General features: G+C 48.7%; 1 protein-coding gene across 1 annotated transcript; it reads right to left on the bottom strand.

Moving 5' to 3' along the window:
* Positions 1 to 10,173: 10,173 nt before the first annotated feature.
* On the bottom strand, positions 10,174 to 19,850 carry LOC109743147 (uncharacterized). The gene is made up of 5 exons (XM_040392358.2): positions 17,832 to 19,850; positions 17,699 to 17,738; positions 17,487 to 17,609; positions 17,287 to 17,349; positions 10,174 to 10,502 (listed from the first exon to the last, which is right to left on the bottom strand). The coding sequence occupies exons 1-4, from the start codon at positions 19,833 to 19,835 to the stop codon at positions 17,294 to 17,296; spliced, it is 2,223 nt and encodes a 740-aa protein (XP_040248292.2). The 5' UTR covers positions 19,836 to 19,850; the 3' UTR covers positions 10,174 to 10,502; positions 17,287 to 17,293.
* Between the last annotated feature and the right edge of the window lie 1,594 nt (positions 19,851 to 21,444).

Genomic DNA, 21,444 nt, shown 5'->3' with positions numbered 1-21,444 from the left:
GGGGCCTTGCGCTTGTGGTCGTTCGGGTGCAGGCGTCGGTTGGAATCACCGGCCGGCATCTTGGGAGCCGGAACGAGCACCTTTCCAGAGGCATCCACTCGAAGCTCAGTCTTCATTGAAGAGTCGGCCATGGCGTACTTGTCTGCTATGATCAGCAGCTCGTCGAGGGTAGTCGGCTCGTCGCAGAGGAGTCGGTGCTTGAGGAGGGTGCCCTCTCGGCACCCGGCGGTGAAGTACTCTATGGCCTGAACCTCGTGCACCCCTTTGCAGGAGTTGCGGAGCTCGGCCCAACGCGTGAGGTAGTCGCGAGTTGATTCGCTGGGCCCTTGGACGCACAAGGAAAGCTGGCGGGGCTTGGGAGGCCGCTTGTATGTGCTGGTGAAGTTGCGGATGAAGACTTCCGTGAATTCTAGCCAGCTGTTGACGCTGTAGGGCTTGAGGCTGTTCAACCAGGTGCGTGTCGTGCCTTGAAGCATGAGCGGGACGTACTTCACGGCAACGCGCCTGTTGCCGTTTGCTATGCTGACTGTGGTGGAGTAGTCGATCAACCAGTCTTCCGGCTTCACGGAGTCGTTGTACTTTGGCGTGTCTCTTGGGAGTGAGAACCCTTTGGGGAAGGGCTCGTCGCGGATGCGGGGGCCAAAGCAAGGCGGGCCGACATCATCTTCTTCTTCTAGCGCCAGGGATCGCGCTAGGCGGTCAATCCGATGGCGGGCGTCATTCTCGCTGACTCCTTCGTGGTGGCCTAGTCGGTCGCCGAGAGTCGGATGCGTGACAGGCGGCGGGGTGGGATATCTCTCCCCACGAGGCAGGGGAGGAGGCGGATTGCCTTGTCGTTCCACAGCTCGGGGGCGGCCTTCTGCGTCGCGCTCAATGGTGAGCCGAGTCCGACTGCGGCTAGCAGCCGGCTCCTTGTCTTTTCTTGCGTGGACGCCGCTTGCAGTCGGCGTCGGGGATGTTGCGCCGTGCTCTCGGCATGGGGGAGGACTTTCAGCGCGGGCGCCGGCTTCATGCCGCTCTGCGGCCGAGTCGATCAGCTGCTAGATGCGTCTAGTCATGTAGGGGAGCTCGTCGGCCCCCAGCCCGTTCAGCTCGTCTACGGCCGCCTGAGCGGCACGCATGTTCTCGAGTGGCGTGGCGTAGACTGGGCGGTCTGCTCCCAGCATGCTGGCGATGGCCGCGCTGCGCTTCTTGACGATGCCGGCTCGGCTCGGCCCGCCAGGAGGCGGCGTACCAAAGGCGGCGCGGTCGACTTCGCGCTGGTGAGCCTCAGTGAGGCGTCTCATGGATGCTATCTTCTGGCCTTCCACGACGAGGGCGAGGCGGCGTGCCTCCAGTGTCTCGGCGTCGGCGTCGGCGTCGGCGTTCTCGCCTGAGACGGCACCGTGGCTGATGACCAGCACCTCGGTGACAGCGTTGCTGCCGCTCTCGGCTCGAGGAAGAGGGTCGTCGATGATCACCACGTTGGTGGGGAAGGCGTCAAGCGATGCTGTGTCGGAGTCGACCAGCATCGGGTCGGTGGAGCCGGCCGACTCCAAATCCACAGCAGGCTCGCTGGAGACGTGAAGCTGGTCGAGGAGGCTGACGAGGCAGCTCTCGGGGCAGTCTGTGCCCGCGTCGGGTGCAGGCTCGTCGGAGATGCGAGCCTCGCCAAGAAGATTGGCGAGGCAGCTCGCCGCGCAGGCGTCGTCGGCGCCTTGGAGCGCGTCGGGGCAAGCGCCATCGGGCGTGCCGGGCTGGCTACGCTCGCTGGGAAGGAAATGGGTTCCCGTCCAGAACAGGTCTCCGGACGACGGTGCACCTGGCCCCACGGTGGGCGCCAAATGTCGGGTGGTAGGTGCGACATATGCCAACGGGTGGCTTATCATTGTGTGAGCCAGTAAGACATCGCCGGTGCCTGGAAACGGGATAAGGCGAAGACATGCATGCCGGCGAATCTTACCCAGGTTCGGGGCTCTCCGTGGAGATAACACCCCTAGTCCTGCTCTGCGGGGTCTCCGCATGATCACTAGATCAACACAAGTGGCTACAAGTGGCTCCTTGAGCTGTTTTGCTAGAGGAGGAAGAAGGGCAAGGCTAGCTCTCCTCTTCTCTCTATGTGGTGTCTAAAATTCTAAGAGATCAACCCTTTGCCTGGGTGCCCTGGGGGGTTTATATAGGCCTACCCCCCAGGGGTACAATGGTAATCCGGCTGGATGCGGGTCCAGGCCGTCAGTGTCTGTATCCGCCGGCTTCTCCGCCGGCCGATGGGGCCCGCCGACTGGTGGGTCCCGCCGGCTGCTGGTTACTGTAGCCTCGCCCCTGATGACGAGGGCTTTGCTGAGGCAAGCATGGCTACAGTGCCGTCGTCCGGCGGACTCTCACTGTAGCCTTACCTCGTCTTGTCTTCTTAATGATGCACATACTTCGAGGGAGGGAGGTGGCCGGCTATTGGGAGCCGGCTACGCCCCAGGCCGACTGGGGGAGGCTTGACCGCCTTCGAGCATCTCTCTGACTGAAGGGGCCCGCCGCCCACGGGCCGTACTGGCGCCTGTCATGGGTGGCGTCACGGTCAACATGGCAACAGTGCCACACCGGACGGGGGATGGCCAACCCGTACGGCGCACTGTGGCCACGCGTGCTCCGGGATTCGGGGGTGGCATGCTGTACTGTAGCCACGCCCCGTCTCATCACCGTTATGTGGGCGCGGCCCTTGAGGGTGCAGTCTCGGCCGGCTTCTGGGAGTCGGTCTTCTTGTGGCCGGCTTCTGGGAGTCGGTCCCCTTGGGGCCGGCTTCCTGGAGTCGGCCATCTTGTGGTTATCTTCGGGATGTTTTTTGAGGCCGGGTCGCCTTCCGGTAGTCGGCCTGCGAGATAGCCGACCAGGGGAAGGCAGCCCTGTGCTTTGGATGCTTGAAGGCTCGATCGGCTTGATAATTTCTTGAAGTGCCAGGGGGAGTCGGTTAGGCTACCCGTGGCCATTTACTCCGACAAGTACCGAACGTACGGCACCTCCGAGTTCAGCACACGTTCACCCCGATGACGTCCCTCGAACTCCGATCCAGCCGAGTGTTGAGGGAGAGTTTCGTCAGCACGATGGCGTGGTGACGATGATGATGTTCTATCGACGCAGGGCTTCGCCTAAGCACCGCTACAGTATTATCGAGGTGGACTATGGTGGAGGGGGGCACCGCACACGGCTAAAAGATCAAACGATCAATTGTTGTGTCTCTAGGGTGCCCCCCTGCCCCCGTATATAAAGGAGCAAGGGGGAGGTGCGGCCGTCCAGGAGGGGCGCGCCAGGAGGAGTCCTACTCTCACCAGGAGTAGGACTCCCTCCCTTTTCCTTGTTGGATTAGGAGTGGAGGGGGAAAGAGGTGGAGGAGAAGAAGGAAAGGGGGGCGCCGCCCCCCCTCCCCCCTCCTTGTCCAATTCAGACTAGAGGGGGAGGGGGCGCGCGGCCTGCCCTGGCCGCCCCTCCTCTTCTCCACTAAGGCCCACTATGGCCCATTAAACCCCCGGGGGGTTCCTGTAACCCCTCCGGTACTACGGTAAAATCCCGATTTCACCCGGAACACTTCCGATATCCAAATATAGGCTTCCAATATATCAATCTTCATGTCTCGACCATTTCGAGACTCCTCGTCATGTCTGTGATCACATCCAGGACTCCGAACAACCTTCGGTACATCAAAACATATAAACTCATAATATAACTGTCATCGAAACGTTAAGCGTGCGGACCCTACGGGTTTGAGAACTATGTAGACATGACCGAGACACGTCTCTGGTCAATAACCAATAGCGGAACCTGGATGCTCATATTGGCTCCCACATATTCTATGAAGATCTTTATCGGTCAGACCGCATAACAACATACGTTGTTCCCTTAGTCATCGGTATGTTACTTGCCCGAGATTCGATCGTCGGTATCTCAATACCTAGTTCAATCTCGTTACCGGCAAGTCTCTTTACTCGTTCTGTAATACATCATCCCGCAACTAACTCGTTAGTTGCAATGCTTGCAAGGCTTAAGTGATGTGCATTACCGAGAGGGCCCAGAGATACCTCTCCGACAATCGGAGTGACAAATCCTAATCTCGAAATACGCCAACCCAACAAGTACCTTCGGAGACACCTGTAGAGCACCTTTATAATCACCCAGTTACGTTGTGACGTTTGGTAGCACACAAAGCGTTCCTCCGGTAAACGGGAGTTGCATAATCTCATAGCCATAGGAACATGTATAAGTCATGAAGAAAGCAATAGCAACATACTAAACGATCGAGTGCTAAGCTAACGGAATGGGTCAAGTCAATCACATCATTCTCCTAATGATGTGATCCCATTAATCAAATGACAGCTCATGTCAATGGCTAGGAAACATAACCATCTTTGATCAACGAGCTAGTCAAGTAGAGGCATACTAGTGACACTCTGTTTGTCTATGTATTCACACAAGTATTATGTTTCCGGTTAATACAACTCTAGCATGAATAATAAGCATTTATCATGATATAAGGAAATAAATAATAACTTTATTATTGCCTCTAGGGCATATTTCCTTCATAGAGCATGTTCCGCACCAGAGTTGTACGGTGATCCTGTCCTGGAAGTCATGTTACTAGACCATGGCGAACCTACAAACTATGAAGAAGCTATGATGAGCCCAGATTCTGATAAATGGCTTGAGGCCATGAAATCTGAGATAGGATCCATGTATGAGAACAAAGTGTGGACTTTTGTGGACTTGCCCGATGATCGGCAAGCCCTTGAGAATAAATGGATCTTCAAGAAGAAGATAGACGCTCATGGTAATGTCACCATCTACAAAGCTCGACTTGTCGCAAAAGGTTTTCGACAAGTTCAAGGGGTTGACTATGATGAGACCTTCTCACCCGTAGCGATGCTTAAGTCAGTCTGAATCATGTTAGCAATTGCTGCATTTTATAATTATGAAATCTGGCAAATGGACGTCAAAAACTAAATTCCTTAATGGATTTCTTAAATAAGAGTTGTATATGATGCAACCAAAAGGTTTTGTCGATCCTAAAGGTGCTAACAAAGTGTGCAAGCTCCAGCGATCCATCTATGGACTGGTGCAAGCATCTCGGAGTTGGAATATACACTTTGATGAGGTGATCAAAGCATATCGTTTTATACAGACTTATGGTGAAGCATGTATTTACAAGAAAGTGAGTGGGAGCTCTGTAGCATTTCTGATATTATATGTGGATGGCATATTGTTGATTGGAAATGATATAGAATTTCTGGATAGCATAAAAGGATATTTGAATAAGAATTTTTCAATGAAAGACCTCGGTGAAGCTAGTTACGTATTGAGCATCAAGATCTACAGGGATAGATCGAGACGTTAATAAGACTTTCACAAAGCACATACCTTGACAAAGTTTTGAAGAAGTTCAAAATAGATCAGTCAAAGAAAGGGTTCTTGCCTGTGTTGCAAGGTGTGAAGTTGAGTAAGACTCAAAACCCGACCACAGTAGAAGATAGATAGAGAATGAAAGTCATTCCCTATGCCTCAGCCATAGGTTCTATAAAGTATGCCATGTTGTGTACCTTGCCAAGAGTTTGGCAAGGGGGTACAATACTGATCCAGGAGTAGATCACTGGACAGCGGTCAAAATTATCCTTAGGTGCCTTAAAGTGGACTAAGGAAATGTTTCTCGGTTATGGAGGTGATAAAGAGTTCATCGTAAAGAGTTACGTCGATGCAAGCTTTGACACTGATCTAGATGACTCTAAGACTCAAGTTGGACACGTATTGAACGTGGGAGCAATTAGCTAGAGTAGCTCCTTGCAGAGCATTGTAGACATAGAAATTTGCAAAATACATACGGATCTGAATGTGTCAGACCCGTTGACTAAACTTCTCTCACAAGCAAAACATGATCACACCTTAGTACTCTTTGGGTATTAATCACATGGCGATGTGAACTAGATTATTGACTCTAGTAAACTCTTTGGGTGTTAGTCACTTGGCGATGTGAACTATGGGTGTTAATCACATAGAGATATGAACTAAATTATTGACTCTAGTGCAAGTGGGAGACTACAGGAAATATGCCCTAGAGGTAATAATAAAGTTGTTATTTTAAATTTCCTTATTCATGATAAAGGTTTATTATTCATGCTAGAATTGTATTGATCGGAAACTTAAATACATGTGTGAATACATAAACAAATATCGTGTCCCTAGTAAGCCTCTACTAAACTAGCTCGTTGCTCAAAGATGGTTAAGGTTTCCTAACCATGGACATGTGTTGTCATTTGATAACGGGATCACATCATTAGGAGAATGATGTGATGAACAAGACCCATCCGTTAGCTTAGCATATTGATTGTTTAGTTTATTGCTATTGCTTTCTTCATGTCAAATACATATTCCTTCGACTATGAGATTATGAAACTCCCGGATACCGAAGGAATACCTTGTGTGCTATCAAACATCATAACGTAACTGGGTGATCATAAAGATGCTCTACAAGTATCTCCGAAGGTGTTAGTTGAGTTGGCATAGATCGAGATTAGGATTTGTCACTCTGAGTATCGGAGAGGTATCTCTGTGCCCTCTCGGTAATGCACATCATAAGAAGCCTTGCAAGCAAAGTGACTAATGAGTTAGTTACAGGATGATGTGTTACGGAATGAGTAAAGAGACTTGCCGGTAACGAGATTGAACTAGGTATGAAGATACCGACGATCGAATCTCGGGCAAGTAACATACCGATGGACAAAGGGAATTGTGTATGTTGTCATAACGGTTCGACCGATAAAGATCTTCGTAGAATATGTAGGAGCCAATATGGGCATCCAGGTTCCGCTATTGGTTATTGACCGGAAAGGTGTCTCGGTCATGTCTACATAGTTCTCGAACCCATAGGGTCCGCACGCTTAACGTTCGTTGACGATATAGTGTTATATGAGTTATATGATTTGGTGACCGAATGTTGTTCGGAGTCCCGGGTGAGATCACGGACATGATGAGGAGTCTCAAAATGGTTGAGAGGTAAAGATTGATATATAGGATGATGGTATTCAAACACCGAAAGGGTTTTGGAATGCACCGGGTAGCCATCGGGTCACCGGAAGGGGTTCCGGACACCCCCGGTAGGTGTTATGGGCTTAATGGGCCAAGGGAGGGACAGACCAGCCCACATGGGGCTAGTGCGCCCCTCTCCCTGGCCGGCCAGCCTAGGGAAGGAAAGGGGGAGGGCTAGCCCCTCCTGCCTTTCCCTCTCATGGGAGAAAGGAAAGGGGGGCGCCACCCTCCCCTGCCTTTCCCCCGCACCTATACAAGGCAGGGGGCGCGGCTTGGGAGAGACCCAAGTAGGATTCCTCCGGGCGCCCCCTTTGGCTGCTCCTCCCTCCCTCCCACCTATATATATGTGGGAGGGGGCGCCTAGCTCATAACAGACAATTGCCTAGCCGTGTGCGACGCCCCCCACCACCGTTTACACACCCGGTCATATTTTTGTAGTGCTTAGGCGAAGCCCTGCGGAGATCACTTCACCATCACCGTCACCACGCCATCGTCTGCCGGAACTCATCCACTACCTCGCCATCTTGCTGGATCAAGAAGGCGGAGGACGTCATCGAGCTGAACGTGTGCTGAACGCGGAGGTGACGTACGTTCGGTGCTCGATCGGTTGGAACGCGAAGAAGCTCGACTACATCAACCGTGTTGTCAAACGCTTTCGCTTACGATCTACGAGGGTACGTAGACACACTCTCCCCCTCTCATTGATATGCATCTCCTTGATAGATCTTGCGTGTGCGTAGAAAAAAATTTGTTTTCCATGCAACGTTTCCCAACAAATACAAACTAGAGAACAATTCTAATTGTGAAGATACGATGAACAACTAGTTACCTGGCGGTATAAATAAGCTAGTGTGGCGGTATCCCAACTGAGTCCATGCTCCCACCCAGAAAACAACGTAAGCCACATAAAGGAAGCGTTCACGCGAGTACCACCGGAAAAAATAACCCGACTGATTACATACCACAAGTATGACCGGGCATACTGCTACACCGTATCTTAAGCAGCATCAGTCGGGCACTCCCAGAAGTTCCCAATAATCCAATGATAAGTTGCATCAGGGGACTTCCCTCGCACCCCTGAGTCCTTCCCGATGAGTCTCACCATAGTGTCACGCCATCCCATAATCTATGCTAAAACAAACAGGATCTCCTTTGATAGGAAGTGCTAGGATCATTGAAGCATCCTGCAAAGTCACGATCATCTCCCCACAATGGAAGTGGAAACTATGTTTCTCAAGACGCCACCAGTCAATGAGTGTCATGATGGCACAAGGGCACATCTTTGGCGTCGAACAAGACACGAGTGTGGTGGAAGGGAGAAGCCCAGTCTTCCGGATATACTTCGCGTATCGCTCTTCATACTTCGTCTTATCATGAACCCCCACCGGACCTTAGGTGAAGCTGATCAAAAGCACTTTCTTCCTCTGTCATCCGCCCATGTTGCAATTTATCGTACGACACATGGATAAAGGACATCCTGCGCAAAATTACAATGTATCGTAAGGCTCATTGTTATTGTGCAAATATCCATACAAGTGCAAATACATACATACATGTGCAAATACATACATACACTAAATCTTTTGTATGCACTAAATCTTGGATGCACCAAATATGCACAAACCCTACCCTAAGCTAAAAACTATATTACCTACCAAATCCCTGATCCTAGCATACAAATCCTAAACCATACCTACCGAATCCCTAACCCTGTCGTACAAATATCCAATGAAATTTGAAAAAAAAAAAGGATGAACTAGGTTTTCACCAAATAGATCCAATGCGGAGATTTCGACCAATAAAACTATGGTCATGAAGGAAAATACCTTAGGGATTGAAGGGGAAGAGGATCCACAATTTTTTAGCTCAGATCCACAACATTTGGGGGGGAGGGGGGGAGGGGGGCGTGAGGGACGACTATGCCTCTGTTCTTTCTTCTTCTCCTTTGTTCCACTTGCCCCTAGGCCAAGGCGTCATCCTGGTGTGTGGCTGATCTACAGCATGGCGCCCTTGATCAGAGCGTCGTGTTGTGTAGCATGGCGTCCCGAGGCCGGGCATCATGAAAATGGGTCATTTTATGAAGAAGAAAAATCAAACAGGGTTCATTTTGTGCTTAAGTTTTTGAAAAGGGTCATTTGTGTCGTTTTTCACAAGCAAGCCAATTTAATATATGGCCACTGCTTTGGGGTTTCAAAGTCACACATGGAATACCATTTACACTTGATTAACTGGACAACATCATTGAATTATCTGATTTAGTTTGAAATAACAGCCTCCGTTGTTAGTTTTCCATTCTTAAATTACCTTTTGGACCGAAAGAATAACTATGCATTTTATGACTATGTGAATTTTTTTTCTGGTAATCATCTCTATATAAGAAGAATGGTTGAATAAAGTATATTGCTTACAGTATATAAATGGACCATCATTTGTCCATTTCTTGTAGTCAAATTAAGTATAAATTTGAGAGTTGGTTGTGCACTGCTAAATATGAAGTGTAGAGCATGGAACTGACATTTAGGGGAGCATCATGGTTTTATATGTGGTTATTTGATGTCGTTAAGGTGTTTAAAGAATATAGTATGAAATTGTGTTGTACACTAGATTACTTAGTGCACATGATTGTTTTTAAAAATTATGCTGGAACTAAAACGTATGGTTTTTGAATAATGGAAGCCCACTGGAGGAAGATAACCATTACCGTCTCAAACCGCCGAGCTGATTTCCCTATGCCAGTGCGCAGGCAAGTTTAATGTCCCCAATTGGGTTTTGAAACGATCAGGCTTGCAAAGCCTCAACAAATCAACAAAGCTCACGGCAGCAGAATCCCCAAGAAAGCTCCTGAACGGGTCACCGCAGCGTAGAAAGAAACAAAACATGAAGTGACTCAGCAGCTTTGGCGTACAAAGAAACAAAACATGAAGTGACTCAGCAGCTTTGCGAGTCTTACTGGATAAACATTCCTTGCACTTGCAAATCACAACCCTTTGCAACTAAGCATACGCCACCACGAAACATGGACTTGCATCAGCGTCAATGATGACAAGACCAAGGGTGTCAAAAACATTTAAAACGTCCCAGTCAAGAATTACTTGAAAATTTACAATCCAAGAACAGCTGAATGCTAAACCGTAACAGTAAGAACATCACCTGGTATATTGAAACACTGCCAAAACCGTTGAATAAACAGGACAATATGGCTTGTTAATGCAGACACAACAATCACCTTCCTAGACATAATGCTCAATGTGCGTCTAATGTACAGGCTACATAATTCCGGAGCCAGGTTATCTTTCCTTCAGCTGGGGAACAAACAAACCTTGGTAGAATACTGCCTTCATCTAACATCCCAGCAGCTACTTGAGATACCTAAGAGACAGAGACAAACATGTACAATCACTAAGGCATTCTCATGCCAAATACAATTAGACAGTTATTGTCTATTAGACGGAGTCCTGAACCTGCAAATCAGGAGAAGGTAACCACGATCAAAAATGAGATAAACTTAAGGAAAATAGCAGAGCATTTTACAGATTACAAGCTGAACAGGTAAATGAAGCAGATGGCAGTGCAACAATTCATAGTAGTAGTGAACAGAAGTAGCACTGCAGAAGAAAACTACAGGTGTATGCAGAATCAAGAGGATCCTGAGGCTGAGTGATGGTCCATCATGGCAATGCTCCTTAGAAGGAAAACATATTACTAAAGTAGAAAATTTAAGGCTCCAGCGAATTAGTGATACCACCTGAAATAACCAACACGTTTACAAACAAATTACTTGGGTGACTGACTCATCTCATACAGGCCACTTTCCCAATGCTCCACCTTGTACAGGTGCTATCTAATGCCTACCAACTAGGCAAAAAACTCTTATGTGGCAAGGTAATTAAGAGGAGAGAGAGGAGTTTGGTGACCCCAGGAAGAAACGATGCTAGGCGCGCGTACCTACACAAAAACACAATTTACAGTCTACAACTCATGAAATGAAGAAAGCTTAGCAACAAGCTAAGCACCTACGCATTGGAGAGTTTAGTCGCTAAGCTCTTTCATGCAGTTAGCATCTCATCTAAGCACCTATGCACTGGAAAGACCTTGTGCGGAAGAAAATGATAAGAATACAAAGTTGTCCGTAGTTTTTTTTTCCAGAAAAAGTTAGTAAATCATAATGGCATATGCGTACCAAGGTTTGTGCTCAAAATAACGCATTGCAAAAATTCTCCAAATAATAATGACATGTTTGTCCTAGCTACTGCCCTAATCATGTTCGGTTCCTGCCATCCTGGTCTAGCTTTTGCGAAGAGCAGCTTAGGGTGCGAAAATAAACCTACACCACAAATTTTGCTCCACTCTTTCCTTTCAACTCCACATGTTGCAGAAATGGAAATTCTCCGCAAATGACTTATGGTGCCAATGGAAGAAACCTTTAGACACTAGCACAGGTTGTCAGCAGGGGCTGTGTTCCAGCCACGAGTAGCCCTGCCCATAGCTCCTTTCCACTAAATCACCATGCGTTTCCACCGTTGATGAAGTCAGACAGCTCATGTTTTCAGGAGATAGAAACAAAAGATCAACCTAGACTACTAACTGGGGTGAAAATAGGGTGATGCAGCAATTTTGGTGATGACCATAGCTCATGTTTTCAGGAGATAGAAACAAAAGTTCTAGATACCGATTGGCTTCAAAGCCTAAAACTGAAGCTAGAAGGTGGATGGAGATTTACACATTTACTAGCTCATACGTGCATATGTTCCTACTTTGGTGCTCGTGGGCATGTTCAAGTGTGCAACATCTCTTCCGGGTGAATGAGAATATGACCCTACCAATTATTTGGTGATGACCAAAAATTTGGTGATCGTTTGGATGGTTGCCAATATTTTGGCTTGCCAATGACTAATTAGCAACTCTAATTATTTTTCTAGCCAATGTTGGCCAATTCATGGGCAAGCAAAAGCTTCACCAAAATATTAGCTAGCCAAATGTTTGGTATGGGTAGCTTGGGCTCAAGACCAAACACACCCATCATAATTCCACCCATGCCCATCTCGCCAGTTTGTGTGAATGCACTTAAATGTTGGTCCAACAAGAATTAGACGCCGATCCTATTGTCCATATTGCTTAACTAACAAATCAAACAACAACGCCTTCAGACCCAAACAAGTTGGGGGTAGGCTAGGGCTGAAACCCACAAGATCTCGCAACCAACTGATGGTTCTGGCACATGGATGCTTCCACGCACCCCTGTCCATGGCTATGGTAGGAACCGGATCCCTACCAGGGCGTGGTCTCAGGTTGTAGGGGTGGAAGGAGGAAGACATGGTCGCCGGCGCTGGGGCGCCGTAGTTGCGTGCGCGCGCGAGAGAGAGAGCAGGGGCGGCGGCTAGGGTTTAGGTCTCCCGGCTCCCTAAGGAAGCCGAGCAAATATGATTGCTTCTTGCTTAATCCCAAAACAGGTCCTTACACGAGTTTATATGATCCTCCTAATAAGATAATTGGGCTAAGCCCCTAATAACGGTAAGATAAACTGGGCCACAACTAACTGGTCTAAGCCCTTAATATGTCGGTCATAACATCTCTCCCCGCCTGCACAAACAACTCGTCCTCGAGCTGGAAGGCGGGAAAGATCAACGGCCGCCAAACACCTCCGTGTCAACTGGGCCGGGCTGGTCGCGGAGCCCGGCGGCGGCGGGGTCCTCCTCAATGTAGTCTGCAGCCTCCAAGTAGAAGAGTCGTGGGCAGACATGGCCCGGTGCGTAGGGCTCATCGCAGTTGAAGCACAACCCTTGGCGGCGATGCTCGAGTTGCTCGGCCGGGGTGAGCCGGCGGAACGGGCATGCCGCAGCCGCGGCGAGGGGCGCCGCGGGAGCCTGGGCAAGCCGACCCTGCGCGGGAACGTCCGGCCAGGGTGGCGGCCCAGCAGCCTGGGGCGGTGGCACCTGCTGGATGGCCACCGAACGACGCTCGAACGCGTGGGCGTAGTACATGGCCGTCCGGAGGTCCTGTGGTCCGCGCATATCCACGCCCAGGCTCCGCCAGACAGCTCCCGCGTATAGGCAGACAGAAGCGCAAGAGGCACAAATCGCGGAAGCGCTCCCATGGTGGCATGCCGCCCCCGTCCTGTTCAAGGGCGTAGTACCACGGCTGCGCGGCTCCTCGGAGATGATACGAGGCAATCCAGGTGCGGTCGGACGCGCGCGTGCGCTGTCCCCTGAAAAATTGGTCGCATTGGTTGAGCCAATTCAGGGGGTCGACAGTGCCGTCGTAGGTCACGAACTCCAGCTTGGAGAATCTCGGTGGCGGCTGGGCGTGGACGACGGGCGGGTGCGCCTCGTCAGCACGGGGCAGCGAGGACGGGGCCGAGTAGGCGGGCATCAGGGTACCGCCCTGGAACAGGGGCCCGTCGACGCTGGCGAAGGGCTCGGCGGAGCCCGAGGACCCGCAAAACTGCATGGCCGGGTGCGTCGCCGGCGGGGGCAGCACGTGCGGCCCGACCGAGTCCGTCGTGTAGACCGGCTCAAGGGACCCAGCGAGCCAAGCCGGTAACGGAGACGGCGACGGGGGAAACCGGACCTGGTGGATGGGCACCCCCGAGCCCGTCGTCGGGACGCCCAGGGCCGCGGTCGCCGGTGGCAGCGGCTGCAGCTGTTGCCCCTGCTGCATGGTGGAGGCGACGGGGTTCGTCGCTGGTGGCGGCTGCTGCATGGCGGCGGCGCGGGGGTCGCCGAGGATGGCGGCTGCTGCGGCGGCGGGGCGGTGGCGAAGGGCACAAGCGGCTGCGGCCCATAGGATCTCGCGAGGAACATGCAGATGCCCGTGACAGCCTGGGTGAGATCCCGAATGGCAGGCGTCATCTCCTCTGGGGTAAAGACGGCGGGGTCGGGCGAGGCGGAGGTGACCGGCACCGGCAAGAGCGGGGCGCTGGCCGTGGTGGCCATCGGGGCGGTCGTCGCGGTCGGCAGCGGGAGGGTCGGGGTGGGCGGCGGCAAGGACATGATCACACCGAAGCTATCTGATACCAAATTGGTAGGAACCGGATCCCTACCAGGGCGTGGTCTCAGGTTGTAGGGGTGGAAGGAGGGATGGCGTGGAGGAAGACGTGGTCGCCGGCGCTGGGGCGCCGTCGTTGCGTGTGCGAGAGAGAGAGAGAGAGAGAGAGAGAGAGAGAGAGAGAGAGAGAGAGAGAGAAAGAGACCAGGGGCGGCGGCTAGGGTTAGGTCTCCCGCCTCCCTAAGGAAGCCGAGCAAATATGATTGCTTATTGCTTAATCCCAAAACGGGTCCTTACACGAGTTTATATAATCCTCCTAATAAGATAATTTGGCTAAGCCCCTAATAACGATAAGATAAACTGGGCCAAAACTAATTGGGCTAAGCCCTTAGTATGCCGGTCATAACAGGCTAGTTCTTTGGTGATATTCCGGTCCTTCAGATCTCTTTACAGACTTCTCCCATGTCAAGTTTGGTCTACCCCAACCTCTCTTGACATTATCAAGACGCTTTAGCCGTCCGCTATGCACTAGAGCTTCTGGAGGCCTGCACTGAATATGCCCAAACTATCTCAAACGATGTTGGCCAAGCTTCTCTTCAATTGAGGCTACCCCAACTCTATCTCGTATATCATCATTCTGGACTCGATCCTTCATTGTGTCACTCGGGGCCATACAACATTGCGGGTCGAATCACCGTCCTATAGCTTTCGTGGCACTCTCGTCACAAAGAACACAGAAGCTTGGCGCCACTTCATCCATCCGTCTTTGATTTGATGGCCCACATCATCGGTATCACCATCCTTCTGCAACATTGACCCCAAATATCGAAAAGTGTCCTTCTAGGATACCACCTGCCCATCAAGGCTAACCTCCTCCTCCTCCCTAGTTGTACTGAGACCGCACCTCATGTACTCGGTTTTAGTTCTACTAAGCCTAACATCTTTCAATTCCAAGGTTTGTCTCCATAGCTCTTTGATGCTTTCTAATAATAACTCCCGTTCGACTATCATCGACTAGCACCACATCATCCGCAAAGAGTTAAGGGCTCAAGGAAGGATCACAATGTTGTACTCCCGCCATCTATGTTTAATCTCCTCGTCCTTCACTAGGAGCTGGTCTGCTCCGTCCTTGATGCATTTGACTTGTTCAGCATCCCTCGTCTTCCTCTCTCAGATCTTGGCCATCTTACGGATGTCCCTTTAGCCTTCCTTCGTGTCTAAGTGTTGGTAGAGGTCCTCATAAGTCCGAGCCCTTGCTTCACTCACGGCTCGCTTTGCAGCCTTCTATGCCACCTTGTACTACTCTATGTTGTCTGCACTCCAATCTTTCTTCTCCTTAATAGCCTTCCGGACATCATCGTTCCACCACTAGGTATCTTTAGCTTCGCTTCTTCCCCTGGACACTCCGTACACTCCAAACTCCTCTGAAGCCACCATAGAATGCAAGTTGCCATCTTCATCCACATATTGTCTGCATCACCTCCTTCCAAGGGCCCTCCTTAATGACCCTCTCCTTGAAAGCCTGAGTTGTCTCCTCCTTGCGCTTCCACCATTTCGTTCTAGAGACTTAGGCGCGCTTATCCCGCTGGACACGAATCCGAAAGCGGAAGTCAGCCACCACAAGCTTATGTTGAGGGACAAGACTCTCTCCAGGTATCACCTTACAATCTAGACAAGCACGCGGTATCTTGGGCCATCCCAACAATCCTAACCTGTAACCCCATTAACTTATGAGTTATGACCTTCTACGAATAATATCAGCCAGCCTCTACCCCCTTCTGCACCACTTTCCAACGAATTGGACCCAAGGTTGTCACCAGGAGCCCCCAGCCTTTCCCGCAAGTGCATTTTCCACCACCAGAGTTGTTGCTACCATGGAGGTAGCCGTCAACTTGTTTGCTATCATCAGAGGGGTGCTACCCACACATCATAATTCTGTTATGCCCATATAGATAGAATCAACTGTAGGGAGCAAACAGGCAGCCCACCAACAAACAGTAGGCGATGGGCAAAGACAAAATTATGAGCATGGCAAGTGGCATTTATGTTTGCAAGTGAGAAATATTGAGTTGTATGGTTATGTTCCAGTACTAGTGTACTACCAGTGCCCAAGCTGCTTTGCAGACAGATTACCATTGATAAGCTAGATTGTTTTTGCCAACTTATCTAGCTTGTACTCAGAAACCCTAATCAAAGACCGGCCAAACATGGCTACTTTTAGGTAAACCAAACAAAAGAAACTACCCAGGAAACCTAAGTTCAATAAATGGACAATATGATAGATGGAAACTAATTACTTCCTTAAAAGTATCTAAACTTTATGTGTCTGTAATTTTCCAAGTCCTGGATCATTTCATCATAGATGAGCTTATTATCCACATTTTGCTTGTATCGAGCCGGAAATCAAACTAATCATAAGGGCAAGAATCAATGACATTAAGTACGCAAAGTTAGAAATTGAGGTATGTATCAGGATATTATCTCCTCGTGTAGTCACACCTCATAATTTCTTCAAACCCAATTACACTCTCATAACAATGTATTGTTTGTCCTTATAATTGGTGGTATACACTAAAAATGTTTTCTCCTAATTCTCACATAAGAAAATGTGTAAACCCTATACTCTGTTAGGCAGGTTGTATGTTCCCAAAATGCTAAGGCCTCCTTTGGTTCATAGAGTAGAAAAATCGTAGGAATAGGAAAATCATAGGAGATGAGATGACATGTATCTCAAATCCTATGAGTAGTAATAGGAAAGGAGATGCCCTTTGATTCACATCATAGGATTTTTTCCATTGAGTCTAGGCTAATGTTTATTTTCCTATGAAATGTGGAGGATAGGAAGAATTCCTCCATAGGAATAGGATTCCATTCCTACAAACCAAAGGGCTCTAAAGAAATTTTTTCTATAGAAATCCTATCCTATGAAATTCCTACAAGATTCCTCTAAACCAAAGGAGGCCTAAGTTGCTGTTATCAGATCACTGCGCTTTAACATATCATGTGGGATCAGAAAATTTTAAGATTTATCTGGGTGTAGAAAGTCAACAATGCAAAAAATAACATGCACGCGATACCAACCAACACACTAGCAAGAAATACTTACTATTGTTATTTTCTTTTGAACAACAGTATTAGCAATTGCCTAAGAAATACTTACTGAATAAATGAAGGAACAAATAGCTGTCACTTTATAATAACACAAATACATCCTGCTAATTTCTAAGCAACCAATACATATTTATAATTACCAAAACCTACCTATGTCTCAAGATGAATTGGCAGCATTTGATCCATCTGTAGAAGAGCTGTCACTGTCCGAGTCTGCCAAGACGATCATTAATGATTAGGCTATACCATTATACTGCAGCCTAATCATTCGCTCAATACAAATGTAAACAACTAAAGATAGACTAGAAGTCAAATACACAAGGTAAAACCAAAACAGAAGGAAATATTACCACTAGAAGAGGAATCTGAATCACTGCTGGAGCTGCTTGAGCTGCTAGATCTACTGGCACTCGGTATATTATTATTATTTTGGTCTGGCACAGAAGTTGCTAATTGCTCGCCCACCATCAAATCTGTGCATAAGAAAAGTCGTACTTTCATAATCGCCTTATCATGTGCTTTTACTTTTAGGATGAATGAATCAGGGCGATAAAGGACTTACTTAGCTTTGGAGATTTTTCACCAATGTTAGGTTGTTGACTCTGCAATACAAAGAAACTGTAATTCAGCACCAATTATACGATTTCCTTAGCTACAGAACTATTGCTAGATTAAGAATGATCGACTGTTCATACTGTTTGTTGTGCAGCATGCAGAGCACGCAACTCTACATCTTGCCTTGCAAGCATTGCACGCTCAGCCTTCCTCTTTTGCTTGCTCAGGTTCTTCTTGAAGTTAGCAACAAATCTATCAAGTTCCCAAAGTGTCTCCGCATCCATGCTATCTATCTCAACCTCAATCTCATCTTCATGCTGCCTAACTGAAAGATTCTTGTTCTTAATGATCTGCACAACAATATCAAGCTTTTCAGGAGGCAAGTTCTGAAGGTTATTGCTAAGTTTACGCTTCTCATCTATCGTCATATCTCTTTTATCCAGATCCTTTGCCTTTGGCTTCTTCAATGATGGAGTGCGGACACTAATGGGAGTATGATTTATCGGCCTTGACTTGGAGTCCAGCGCCATATGGTGCTTTAAGGAATCTGACCTCTCTAGTAAGCGCAAGTCTATCGGGGGAGGTGGAAACTTCTTCGGCAAAGGTGGGCATGATGCAAGGTAGTCAACCTCAGCCTCAATCTCAGGCCACTGAGCTTCAAAAATTCCTAACAATTGCTCAGCCATGAAATGCACATCCTGCCCTTTGGGATTATACGTCATGGCATTATGGAATGTTAGCCGTACATCATTAGCAAACTCCTTTGGGTCCCTGTAATGCCCACGAGTAAGCTGCCCCTTTATAGTGCCAAGATCCATCGGGTGCTTAATAATGGCAAAATAGTCATGCAACCCAAGTGCAACAGGATCAACAGGCTTGTTAAACACCCACCCAAATTTGTGCTTCATTAGTCGGGACAGCAGTGATGAAGACTTCTTAAATGCATGCGAGTAGAGTCGCTGCTCAGCGTTGTAACCTGCACCATGAGCTGACGAGGAACGGTGTTTCTTCTTGTGGTGCTTGGTTTTCTTCCGGCCATGTGAATCTGATGGCGGTATCCTATCTTTGGCAAGCAAGAACTCTGAATTTTGGTAAAGCTGATTGGCCTTTGGTGTTCGCTTTTCCTTGTCAAGTGATTCTGTGTGAACTTCTGGCACAATTAGCGGGCGGCGTGGCAGAAACGAGCGGACAGGAGGAACAGAAGCAGTAACTGGGGCCGGTACGGGCGTCACAGCATCACTGCCTGAGAACTGGGGTTGCACATACCCAGCAGTGAGCAGAGGCGGTGGCCGAGGTACGGGCTGGGATGCCTCAACTGCCAAGGCCTCGCCAGCCGCCTTGAGGCGCTTGGAGAGCACGCGTACCTGGTCGAGCTCTGACGCAAGCTGCCGACGCAGCTCGCTCCGGACCCTGCGCTTCCGAGCCTTGTCATCCGCGGCCGCCCGGATGTCGATGTCGGCATGACCGTTTGGAACGGCGGCGCCATCCCGGGCAAGGCCGGAGGAGAAATCGCCGGAGGCGGCAGCCGGTGCCCCGTGCGGCGACGATGTGGGAGAAAGAGGAGGAGGGGAAGTCGGTGCGGCCGGATCGGAGAGCGGCGGCACCGCATCCTCAGCCTCCGAGCGACGAATCGAGCGACGGAACGAGGCTAGGGTTTGCTCAAGGGGGTCGGAATTAGGAATGGGGCAAGGTTCTGGATGGGGATTGGGGTCGGGGCTAGGTTCTGGAGGGGGATTGGGGTCGGGGGTAGGGCCTTCAGGAGGGGGTTTAGGGTTTTTGCGGGGGTTCCTGCGGCTATAGACCTTGATCTCCGGCGCCCACCGGGACATCACGGGGGGCGCGAGAGGTGGCGGGGTTGGGGGCGGGCAGGGGAAGAGGGGTTGCAGGTCTGAGGCGTCGGCGGTGGCCCTCAGCAGCCTCACGGCGGTGATAGAGTGGAGATATTTTCTATAGCTGCGTCGGGTCGGGTCGGAGCTTGGGTAGATGGGAGCTTGAGCTAGGTCAGGAGAGGAAGAGGAAAGGCACGGACGGGATGGTGGAAGGTGTTTTGAGTGATGGCAAGAGCTTTTTTCTTCTTCTTTTTTTTTGAGCGAGATAGCGAGAGAATTTATATTTTTAGAACAATAGCGAGAGAATTGACTCATCTTCAAAAGCCTTTCCCGTGAAGTTGGATAGTATCTCAGGAGAAGTGCGTGGATGAACCCGGATACATATGAACCCACTTTGGAAAACATATTTCTAAATTTTAAAAACGTCTGAAAAAAAATTACACGGATACGTCCCCATGTTCTATGTGCATGCATAAAGTTTCACGGAAAAATAACTTTTATTGTGGCCTGTGCAAAAAAGACAAAAAATTATGTCGTGGAACACTATTTAGAAGCACTAAAATTTATCTTTTTTACAGAGGCAAAACAAAAAGACATTTTTTCATAAAACTTTGTGCCACGTACAGACATTTGCGAACATGTATGCGTGATATTTTCTTTTTAATTTTTTAACATTTTAAAACATGCTTAAAATACATTTTTGAAAAATGGGTGCATATGCCCATGGGTTCAGATGGTGCCCTCTCAGTATCCCAGTCTTTTTTTTAAACCGTCATTCAAGACATTTTATTCAACGTATTGGCGAACAGAGTCCGACTGCACAAGAGCAGGCAACAACTCATACATGAAAAGAGGTTACACTGAAAACACTAATTACAGATTCCTAAGCACACCTATGAGCTACCTCATTGGCGTCTCTTCGAGTGTAGGTAATATCAAATTCCTGCAAATTTGAGAGAAGTGGTTGAATCTCTCTGAATATATGGTCTTCATGGACCTGAACGTACCATCCTTCCATTCATCTCGGATTATCAAACAATCTGTCTCGATGAGGACATGTTGTCATCCCTTCTCCACCGCAAGACATGCTGCCTCCCGAACTGCCTACGGTTCACTAATATAGGGGTATTGAAGAAAATATGCCCTAGAGGCAATAATAAAGTTGTTATTTTATATTTTCTTATATCATGATACATGTTTATTATTCATGCTATAATTGTATTAACCGGAAACTTGATACATGTGTGGATACATAGACAAAACACAGTGTCCCTAGTAAGCCTCTACTAGATTAGCTCGTTAATCAAAGATGGTTAAGTTTCCTAACCATAGACATGTGTTGTCATTTGATAAACGGGGTCACATCATTAGGAGAATGATGTGATGCACAAGACACATCCGTTAGCTTAGCATATTGATCGTTCAGTTTTATTGCTATTGCTTTCTTCATGTCAAATACATATTCCTTCGACTATGAGATTATGTAACTTCCGGATACCGGAGGAATGCCTTGTGTGCTATCAAACGTCACAACGTAATTGGGTGATTATAAAGATGCTCTACAGGTATCTTCGAAGGTGTTCGTTGGGTTGGCATAGATCGAGATTATGATTTGTCACTCCGAGTATCGAAGAGGTATCTCTGGGCCCTCTCGGTAATGCACATCATAAGAAGCCTTGCAAGCAATGTGACTAATGAGTTAGTTGTGGGATGATGTATTACCGAACGAGTAAAGAGACTTGTCGAAAACGAGATTGAACTAGGTATGAAGATACCGGCGATCGAAGCTCGGGCAAGTGACATACCGATGACAAAGGGAATAACATATGTTGTCATTACGGTACGACCGATAAAGATCTTCGTAGAATATATGGGAACCAATATGAGCATCCAGGTTCCGCTGTTGGTTATTGACCGGAGAGGT

The sequence above is a fragment of the Aegilops tauschii genome, chromosome 6 (assembly GCF_002575655.3).
Source record: "Aegilops tauschii subsp. strangulata cultivar AL8/78 chromosome 6, Aet v6.0, whole genome shotgun sequence".
NCBI lineage: Eukaryota > Viridiplantae > Streptophyta > Magnoliopsida > Poales > Poaceae > Aegilops > Aegilops tauschii.
The sequence above is the reverse complement of the archived record's forward strand: the minus strand, read 5'-3'. Positions and strand labels throughout refer to the sequence as shown.